The 11,012-nt window shown below is 46.3% G+C and overlaps 2 protein-coding genes across 2 annotated transcripts in view; one reads left to right on the top strand and one right to left on the bottom strand.

Annotated features, from left to right (window-relative positions):
- Positions 1–3,692, top strand: part of nup133 (nucleoporin 133) — a 58,958-nt gene extending 55,266 nt beyond the window's left edge. Inside the window, 3 exon segments of the mRNA XM_055638886.1 lie at positions 1,824–1,900; positions 2,401–2,486; positions 3,428–3,692. Of these exon segments, the coding sequence (XP_055494861.1) occupies positions 1,824–1,900; positions 2,401–2,486; positions 3,428–3,564 (300 nt within the window). The 3' untranslated portion in view covers positions 3,565–3,692.
- pdcd2 (programmed cell death 2) lies at positions 3,657–10,365 on the bottom strand. The gene is given in 6 exon segments (XM_055638889.1): positions 3,657–4,746; positions 6,269–6,382; positions 8,300–8,415; positions 9,015–9,140; positions 9,779–10,304; positions 10,306–10,365. Coding segments are annotated over 6 exon segments (1,098 nt in total). The 3' UTR covers positions 3,657–4,590.
- Positions 10,366–11,012: the final 647 nt, after the last annotated feature.

Below are 11,012 nucleotides of genomic sequence, written 5' to 3' on the forward strand. Positions count from 1 at the left end.
TTTGCGCAAGCCACTGTTTGTAATTCACCCATGACAGGACATGAAACCCCTTTTAATGGATATGTCTTCAACCTCTCACCATCCTCCAGAAGTGGTCCAATTAAGAAACATCCATTTACACCTCTCCTGAGTTGATTGGATAAGCTCCATGACGCTAGATTTCTGATCATTACCAAGGATCAATCTCTCCCGCTGCAAGCTTCTGGTTTTCCAAAACTGCTTCTTAGTTTATTGAAACATTGAAAATTAAACAAGTTTTCAAAAATATGGATCATGTTCTCGGATGTAGGTTGTTTTCATTCGAACAGCAGAGGTTGAGGGGAGACCTTATAGAAGTATATAATTTTGAGTGGCATAGGTAGGATAGATAGTCAGAACCTCGCATGTGAGAGAATCTTTCAAGAGTAACAGCGGGGAAAAAGCTGTTCTTGAGTCTAAGACACAAAATACTGGAATAACGGGCATAGAAGGAATGGGTGACATTTCGGGTCCAGACCCTTCAGACTGAGAGTCAGGGGAGAGGGAGATAAGGTGTGAAAACGAGACATTAAAGGGGATATAGATCAAGGAAATTAGAATAAGAGGTGACAAAGGGACAGTCAGATTGGTCGGAGTGGAATCTGTCGGTATGTGCTTTCAAGCTTTTATATCTTCTGCCTGACGAGAGTGGGGACAAGATGGAATGACCAGGCTGTAGGTGGTCCTTGTTTGTGTTGGTTGCTTTCCTGATGCAGAGTGAAGTGTAGATGATCATGGAGTCAATGTGAGCGTGGGGATGATTGGTGTGGGGACGATTAGTCTGTCTGATGTACTGGGCTGTGTTGATGACTCTGCAATGTCTTGGGCAGAACAGTAACTGATCCATCCGGACAAGTCATGGTTGTTGTTATTTGCACAATACGGTAAGGTGCAGGTACAATGAAAGATTGAGTGCAGCAGCATCGCAGGTACATAGAATCCAACACACGTCAATTAGACACGTATTGCACCTTCTACGAAACAAGGACTGCAAAAACAAGCATCAGTGCAAAACTCAATTCGAAAACAAGTCCATGGCAGAAATTTGTCAGAATTATTACCAATCACTTGCCAATTTTCTTTAGCCTTCTGGTAAATAGAGGTTGTTCTCCTTGTTTCAGTTCAAATCCGGAGCATGTGACAAATATTCTTGACTTTTGAGAAAACTCGGTCTCAATGTTGCAAATTGCATTGCGTGGATTAGAGAATGCTCCTTATAAAACAAGCTGCAGATGTATTGAGATGGGCTCTGTGAGGGACTGGTGAGAGAATCCATGCAGACTGGTGCAACGTTGCATAAATGAATCAAAGGGGAAAAAGGAGAAGGGAATTTTTAAATTGCATTAATGATGAAATGGAACTTGATTGGTGTAAACAGGTTGCTGTTCATAATTTCTAATCAGACGTGCTATAAACTTGTGATTTGAAAACCTAGAATCAAGATGCAGCTTTAATAGTTTTAAGCAATCTGTACCTCTGTTCCTAATTATGCTTCATGTTTTCTATTTCATAAGATAATATGGATCAGTGTGTCCTGCCATTACACTGCCCAACATCTACCACTGCAGTAGTGCTGCTTTAGGTATTCCTTTCTGTGCTATACTTTTAGATTCGTTAAATGCCAACTTCATTTTTCTCAAAGTGATATTTGGTTTTCTAATTGCTGCCTCAAAAGCGAGATATATTTATGTTTTTTCCTACAATCTCAGGACTTCCACAAAAAAGGTTGCAACCACAGGTTGTGTCTTTGGGAGGGTAACAATATGCAATTAAATGAGTGAGCCAATGTTTTTGTTTTTGTAAAGGAGGACAACCTTGTTGCTGATGTTGGTGTTGATGCACTGAAACTGGAGATCTTCAGTCGAGCTATCCAGAAAGATGAGTATGTGCGGCTTGGAATTAGTTTCTTCTGTACACACTAATTAGTTACAGATTGCACAATGGTCTGAAGCTCTGCTTGTATTATTGACTTTTTTTTTCCAAATGCGACAAAATAAACTAGATGCTGGTCAGATTGAACAAGAGATCACCTATATATGTTCTCCAGTGATGATGCCTGACCAGCTGAATTACTCCCAACATTTTGTGTCAGTTTCTCAATTTTGAATTCTGTTGTTTCTTTTGCTCATTTCCAAACTAATGATTTGAATAAGTCAACACCCAATGAAACTGAATGGCCAATAACACGATTATTTCTCAACCCAAAGAGCTGTGTTTGGGAGATGGGAAAGAGGGTGCAAGAGTAAATTTTCAAACCCAAGTTTAAATATTTAATTTTGTAAGCATTGTACAGTGTATCCACTCAAACTGTATCTGAAGGGCTGAATGGTTTCACTTGCAATTAAGACGCCCAAGTAACCAGATGACATTTTGCTTCTTCAGTTGGTCTTTCAGTCCAACGGATGATCCTGTTGAAGCTGCCAAGGAGACCATGCTGATAAAAGTAATAGAAAAGCTCATGGATGAAGGTGAGTGTTGCCTTCATTAAATCATCCCGTAACATATTGAAACATAAGGTTAAGGGCTTGGACACGCTAGAGGCAGGAAACATGTTCCCGATGTTGGGCGAGTCCAGAACCAGGGGCCACAGTTTAAGAATAAGGGGTAAGCCATTTAGAACGGAGATGAGGAAACACTTTTTCTCACAGAGAGTGGTGAGTGGAATTCTCTGCCTCAGAGGGTGGTGGAGGCCAGTTCTCTGGATACTTTCAAGAGCGAGCTAGATAAGGCTCTTAAAGCACTTGTATCAATCCACATTATCCTATTGGCCCACATTAGGCCTTTCAGATACTTGTCCAAATGCCTTTGAACAAAATAGTTCCAAATATTCACCACACTGATGAACTTAACACTCAGATCTTTAAAATTTTCATCTTAAACACGTGCTCCCTCGTTTTGGACACCCTGCTCCACGAAAAAGATTCCATATCCAACCTAGTTTTGTAAACTCTGGGCAAATTTTAGAGGAATATCAGCTTGGTCAAATGCTCAAAGTTCTGGAATGAAGCTTGAGCCATGACAATTTTCTACATGAATACTGATGGAAGTGAAACAAGAAAACAATTGTACTTTAATGATGGGTAACTGGAAGGGTTATTCCTTATGTAGAGAGAAAGAACTGTAGATGCTGGTTAATATACAAAAGGTCACAAAATGCGGGGTAACAGCGGATCAGATAGCATCCCCGGAGAACAAGGATTGATGGTGTTTTGGACCAGGAACCTTTTTCAGACTAGGAGAGTCTCAACCTGAAACGTCACCTATCCATGTTCTCCGATGCTGCCTGACCCGCTGAGTTACTTCAGTACTTTGTGTCCGTTTGATTATTCCTTACTCTATCTGCTGCACTTGATCTCCATATCTGTGTGACTTCTATACTAAATATTTTTCATCGTTTGTTTCATCTTAGGCGTTGAGCTGAAAGACTACTTGCCAGAAATAAAGGACTTGCTGTTGTCAGATCATCTTGATACTCTGAGATCCAATTCGTATTTTGAATTCCTCTTGCAAGCAAACTATGAACATTACATGAAAGCACAATCTTAATTGACCTCTACTGTTGAACGTGTTTCACTCATCGGGTAATTTGAATAAACTGCCTGCCACATTGCAATTTAATAAATAAATGTCTCAAACTATTACATTTCTAATAAAGCCATTTAATTTTACAAAGATCGGTGAACTGCTCTCTGAACTTTGGTCTTCCTCTTCCCCACCGTATTTCCAATCCACTGCAGGATCAGTCCTAGTTTAATGAGACCCAGGTATTCTGTGACTAGTGGTGTGCCTCTGGGTTGGGTGCTGGGCCCATTGGCCTGTGACTCTGGTGTGCCTCCAGGTTCTTTTCTCCAGATATGCTGTCTAACCCGCTGTGTTACACCAGTTTTTTGTATCCATCTTTGATGACGCTGAAGTTCAGTTGGGCAAGTGGGCTGAGGAATGGTTAATGAAGTTTAATGTAGATATGTTCAAGGTGTTGCATTTTGGTGTCAAACGAGGGCAGGACCTTCACAGTAAATCAAAATGGCAGTCCCTGGGAAGTGGTGTAGAGCAGAGAGCAGGCTCAGAGAAGTAGTTTAGGGCAGCTTTGAGGAGCAAGGTGGCCTCTGCCAGTTTTGTGATAATTTTTCATGCACGTTTTCCCTGCCACTCATCTCGATTAGATATTCTAATTCAAAAGGTGAATCATTGTAAGTGCATGGAATTGTTCTCTCCCCTGATGAGTTCCTCCTCTTAAATGATCTGCTTCACCTGCTCAAATCACAAGCACTGCAGCATTTCTCGGCATTCTTAACAATATTTCTCAGTTCATAAAACTAGCTTTTACAAAATAGGCCTGTGCGTTTATTCAGTAATTTTAAATATACAAACTGGGTGCAACTGGCTAATTCTCTGCTAAATGTTCTCCATACATTTTTGGAAGTAAGAATAAAGAGACATTTCCCATTAAAGTAAGTGTCTACAAAAGGTTGTGAAGAGGGAGGTGGTGAGGAATTAGTGGAGGAAGAACAATAAATTATATTGCATCTGTAAATACTGAAGGTTTTGTTCTTGTGCAACAATGATTAAGACCTATTCTGCAGAGCAATCCTGTTTCCAGATAAATTCAAGAATGTATGCATTGCCAGGGTCACAGCTTTGTGTACACGTGTAAACAACAAGGATTCCCCAGTCCAAACTTTCTCCAAGGTGATCCACTTTCAGATGGTTCAGTAATTGCGGCATTACCTATGAGAAAGATAAATGAAAAAAAATTAATTCCCTGGCCACCATGACAAGCACTTGTAAATTATCTTTTTTTGGAATGAAAGCCTCATTTGTTCACACTTGGTGAAATAAACCTCCCACCCTAAGTTGGGAACTTTGCAAAAGGTAGATTTGTTTAATATTTAACAATTTATCCAAAAAGCAACGGGCTCTGATCTAATTTTATTTTTTGCTTCTTTAGATTGCAGACTACTATTTTTATAGGAAAGATGTTGTTAAGCTGGAAAGGGAGCAGAGAAACTTTACCAGGATGCGAGGGGCTGAGCTACAGGGATAGGTTGAGCAGACTAGGACTTGGTGTGAAGTGGAATGAGGGGGTAATCATAGAGGTATTTAAGATGAGGGGAATAGATAGGGTGAATACTCAGGATCTTTCACCCACAGTAGTGGAAATCAAGAACCAGCACACATTGGTTTAAGAGGAGAGGGGAAAGATTTAACAGGAACTTAAGGGGCAAGTGATAGCTACATGGAATATGCTGCCAGATGAAGTAATTGAGGCAGGTACAACAATAAAAGACATTTGCACAGGTTCATAAATAGGAAGGGTTTAGAGGGATATGGCATGTGGGGCTAGTGTAGATGGGGGGGCATCTTGGTCGGCATAAACTAGTTGGGCCGAAGGGCCTGTTGCCATGCTGTATGGCTCTATGATCTATGGTTAGCCCATCTGCTTTTTTTGGGATGAATTCACAATTGTATGAAATAATAACTAACACTCTACTAACAGAGCACAAACTACACTATTGTTTAGAATGAGAGGCGATCTTCAGTTTGAAGAAGGGTCTCGAACCGAAATGTCACCCATTCCTTCCTCTGGAGATACAGCCTGTCCCACTGAATTACTCCAGTGTTTTGTGTCTATCTTCAGTTTAAACCAGCATTTGCAGTTCCTCCCTAAACTATTGTTTAGTTATCCCGATAAATGAGTTGTTAATTTGTATTGTGGCAGTTAAACACTCACTCTACATTGTTCAAGACAACAAAAATATATATATAATCTCTGAATGGTCCTGACAGGATGGATGTAGGCGGCATAATTCCTCTTGTGAGAATCTAGACCACGGGGTCATTGTTTAAAAGTGGAGGATGGTGCATATACCATGATGTTTAAGAAAGAACTGCAGAAGTTGGAAAATGTTTCACCTTCTCAGTTCCAACGAAGGGTTGATATATTTAACTGTTTCTCATTCCAAGATGCTGCCACTCCAAATAAGTGCTTCCATTTATTTAACCATCAATTTACAATCTGTGATGGAGCAATGTTTAAACAGAGTTGACAAAGTTCACATAATCTAGCATGTTCAGGTATTTGCAACACTCTTCATATAATAGTGTGGGAGCCAGAGAAGGGAGTACAGAAATGGGAGGCGCAGTGTGTTAAATGGGGACCAGCATAGCGAACACTAATTACCTGGTAAACCAGATGCTAAACCTTCTGAATTTCTGATAGCAGATTAGAGATTTCTTGTACATTTATTACCTGAAATTCAAATTCACGCTTTGCCCCACATGCACAATTTGGGATGTCGCTGTCCGTGGGAATGTTATTGCCAGATACCCACAACGGGCTTCCTCCCCTACCATAACGCAGCACCTACAACACATTAAAATAAAGCTTAGAACACAATCCCCCTTCAGCTTGGTGCAGTTTCAGATTGAATCAGTATTTCCTGAAATGTTTGGGCACTGGAACAAAAGTCTTTCTGCTGCTGTGGCTGTTTGTGAATATTCTACAACGCCGTCACAGGAAAATATACATATTTGAGTCTTATAGTGGTTATGTCTTATCTTATAAGATTTTATCTTATAAGATTTCATGATCTTATAGAGGTGTATGTTCATCAGAGGGTCAGGGTTAGTTTTTTTACCCAGAGTTGGGGAATCAAGAACCAGAGTACAGTTTAAGATGAGAGGGTTACACTAAGGATAGTGGGCATAAGGAACGAGCTGCCAGTGGAGGTAGTTGAGGCAGGTACTATAGTATAGTATATCTTTATTGTCATTTTCCTGAGTACTCACATACCCAGAGGAAACAAAAAAACGTTGCTCAACCAGTGTCCATTCAGTGTGCAGTAAAAAATAAATAGAAATAAAAATACATATATCATGAACAAATTAAACGCTCTACTCTCTACTAAACATCAACAGACGTTCCGATCGGCAGCGGCACGACAGTGGCTCTGCTGCAGTGTGTCCAGGTTGATGGTTGGTGCGCGATACTTTGGCAGGGGACAAAGTCCGTTCATCAGTCTTATTTACTATCACAACATTTAAAAGACATTTGTATGTACACGGATAGGACAGGTTTAGAAGGATATGGGTCAAATGCAGGCAGGTAGAACCATGTAGATGGGCTATCTTGTTCAGCGTGGGCAAGTTGGGTGAAGGGCCTGTTTCTATGCTGTATGACTAGTCATGTTAGCTGAAGGAGAATGCATGTGATGAACCAGACTGCAGCCTCTTGTGCTGCAAGGCCTGTGTGATAGTGTTGAGGCAATGGAACCCACAGAAAAAGCAGCATTGAATAAATGGAAAATTAGTACTGTAGTAGCTGTGCGGTTGGACTCCCCACTTATCCTTAAGTAGAAAACATCCATCTTGCAGGTACTCTGGGATCTGGGATTGGTATTTAAGCTCTAATGATTCCCAATCTAAAACAACATTTTGGCTGAGTGAGTGGGTTAGGGTTAACCCAAACCCGAATGCATGGTACAAGCTTGTTCACTTTGGTACACAAAACAGAGTGTCTTTACATGGTGTCAAATTGGAAAATGTTGATGTTCAAAGGGATCCAGGTGGTGGAGCAGGGTGAAAATTTGCCCACACCACTTGCCCACTGTTTCTTATGTCGCCAAACACAGATCATTGAAAGCCAGCGTTCAGATGTAGCAAGTACCTATAACAGGATTTGTGTTTACCTAAAAGAATACCTTACTGCTCTACTTTCATCGTTCACCTTGGTTACCTCATCAAAAAACTTGGTCAAGTTAGTAAGAATTGATCTGCCATTTAATTAATGCATTATCTTGGAAATAAGAATAAATCCTATCCCACTGTTCAGTGTTCAGAGTGATACCAGAATAGTAAATAATTTCAATACATTTCATTTAGCCATCGCCAAGGACTGCTCTCGCCCCAACCATGGACTGTTTACCCTCCTACCATCCGGGAGGCGCTACAGGTCTCTCCGTTGCCGAACCAGCAGGTCGAGGAACAGCTTCTTTCCGGCGGCTGTCACTCTACTAAACAACGTACCTCGGTGACTGCCAATCACCACCCCCCCCCCCCCGGACACTTATTATTTTTTTTTATTCAAATCGTTTGCTATGTCGCTCTGCAAGGGAGATGCTAAATGCATTTCGTTGTCTCTGTACTGTACACTGACAATGACAATTAAAATTGAATCTGAATCTGATTTGTGCTCTAGCATCAGAAAGACAGAAAAGAGTAAAATCTGATTTCATAGAAATCTTGCCAGATCTCCCAGCAAGGGGGTATTGTTGGCACTGACCTGATCAGGAGCCAGCGCTATCCTCTTCTTAAATTTAGCAAAAATCCGATCTTCTTTTGTTGCATGTTTTGCCATGGCCTCCAGCACCTTCTCCTCCATAACTTCAGACATGCAAACTGAACACAATAGCTGTTATCAGAACCTAAAACAACAGCACCCCTCCCCTCCTCCCTTAAACCCAATCTCTTCCGCTGCTCAGTGTTTCAGCCTAGTTACATTCAGGACGAATGTCAAACACCCCAACAGTTAGAGAGTTAGTAGAGCTCTAGGGGCTAGTGGAGTCAATGGATATGAGGAGAAGACAGGGTTATTGATAGGGGACGACCTGTTTTCTATGTTTTTATGTTTAACAACGTGACAAGCAGCACTGTTGCTGTCCAGCTCAACTCGTGGGCGGGAAAGAAAACAAGGATTTATGTACAAAGGTTTGGAAGAAAAGAAACCAACCTAAACCAATGTTTAACGCTACAATAATAGATACACATTACGGATAGTAAATTGTAAACTAGTTTGTTTTACACAATTTGGCATTTATAAAGTGAGGTCGGGAGCAGGAGTCAACGACACTGAAACCAATTTTAGTGATGTATTTCTTTAACTGCTTCAAACTTTAAGAGTCACGTTTTAGTGTTAGCATTTTATAAGGAATTCTTAATAAATTAACGGCGACTATCTACAACTGGAGTAAGGATATGTGTTAATCCCAGTAATTTACCATCTGCCGCCGCCGACAATGTCTCCCCGCACTCGTCCTCGTCCTGCTCGTCCTCCCGCTCCGTCACCAGCTCCAACTCGGGAAACAGCAAATTCAGCGTCGAAACGGTGTGGTCGCCGGCGGCACCTGGAGATGGGCAAGGTGAGCGGGGGCGGGGTAATGGGCGGGGCTACAGGCGGGGAGCTGCGCAATGGGCGGGGCCGTGGTAATGGGCGGGGCCGGGAGCAGGGTAATGGGCGGGGGCGGGGCTACGTGCGGGGTAATGGGCGGGGCTACAGACGGGGTAATGGGCGGGGCTACAGACGGGGTAATGGGCGGGGCTACAGACGGGGTAATGGGCGGGGCTACAGACGGGGTAATGGGCGGGGCCGGGAGCGGGCAATGGGCGGGGCTACAGACGGGGAGCGGGGTAATGGGCGGGGCCGGGTCAATGGGCGGGGCCGGGAGCGGGGCAATGGGCGGGGCCGGGTAATGGGCGGGGCTAAGACCGGGAGCGGGGCAATGGGCGGGGCCGGTAGCGGGGCAATGGGCGGGGCCGGGGAGCGGGCAATGGGCGGGGCTACAGGCGGGGAGATGGGGGTAATGGGCGGGGCCGGGTCAATGGGAGCGGGGCCGGGAGCGGGGGGCAATGGGCGGGGCCGGGAGCGGGGCTATAGGCGGGGCCGAGAGGGAATGGGCGGGGCTACAGACGGGGAGCGGGGCAATGGGCGGGGGGGAGGCGGGAGCGGGGCAATGGGCGGAGCCGGGGCCGTGTCTTCACTCACCGGCGGTGCCGCACTCGGCTCGGTGTCCCGCCCTCCAGTCGGCCCGCTGATGCTCCTCCCCGCAGTACCGGGCCCGGCGGCAGCGGGAGCAAGTCTTGGGGCCTGAGGCGCCGCAGACGCGGCAGAGCCGGAGCTCCGGGGGCGGCCTGAGCGGGGCCTCGGCCTCGGGCTGCGGCTCCGCCGGGTAGAAGTCGTTCACTCGGCCGAGTTGGCTCCGCAGGGCGACGAAGCGGCGGCGCGCACATCGCGGGGCCGCGCAGCAGAAGAGCAGCAGCGCGCGGTGGAAGGCGCGCTCCCGCGGCGCGTAAACCTGCAGCAACAAGAGCAACGGCTGCGCGCACCCGTCGCACCGCAGCCGCTCCGGGCCCGGGAGCTCCAGGCTGAGCCACGCCGGCCGCCCGCCCACCTTGCTGGGGAACTGCGAGCCCAGCAGCCGCTCCGGCGCCGCCCGCTCCACGAAGCCCAGCTCCACCGCATCGGTGCCCGTGTCCGGGGAGTCGGGGCCGGTGCCCGTGTCCGGGGAGTCCCGGGGAGTCGGGGCCGGTGCCCGTGTCCGGGGAGACGGGGCCCGCGTCAGGCGCCGCCATTCCGGCCTCACTTCAGAACGTGGTGATCGAGGTGCGCTCCCCACCAGGTCACGTGCTGCTGCAGTACCGAGGGCGGACGGCGGACGGGTGGCGCTGTTGTCCCAGCGAGGGAGGGAATGCCCAATAAGCGAGTTCGGTATTCCGACTGCGCATGCCCAGGTCATAAGGTCACTAGTTCAAAACAATCTCCGCAACGGTGGTGCTGCATTGTGTGCAGGCTTGCGTTTCGTCCGTGGTGGGGGTCAGCCCTCTGTCGCTGCTGTTGAGATCCTGCTGGGGCTGGGCCATTCCCGTCCCATCCCCAGTGTCCCGTCCCTGCCCGGAGGTGTCTGAATGGCCCTGGACTTGCAGCCGCTGGCTCCAGCTCGGCTCTGCCTGTCCCGCCGGGTTGGCCGGCAGCCCTCCACCTCCACCCCCCTCCCCTCAATCAGACACTGAGATCCTGCTGAAGATGGGCAGTCACCGGCCCTGCTCGAAGACGGGCGACTCAGAGCTGCCGCTGCTGCTGGAGTCGTCCTGATCAGAGAGTCTGCGGACAGGCTCCTGCCGGCCATGGGCAATCCCGTGCGCCTGCTGGAGTTGCTGGTGCTGTTAGTGGTGCTGGTGGCAGCAGCAACCTCCTCCCTTGCCCAGCCCAGAGTCCGGGC

The sequence above is a fragment of the Leucoraja erinacea genome, chromosome 8 (genome assembly GCF_028641065.1).
Source record: "Leucoraja erinacea ecotype New England chromosome 8, Leri_hhj_1, whole genome shotgun sequence".
Classification (NCBI taxonomy): domain Eukaryota; kingdom Metazoa; phylum Chordata; class Chondrichthyes; order Rajiformes; family Rajidae; genus Leucoraja; species Leucoraja erinaceus.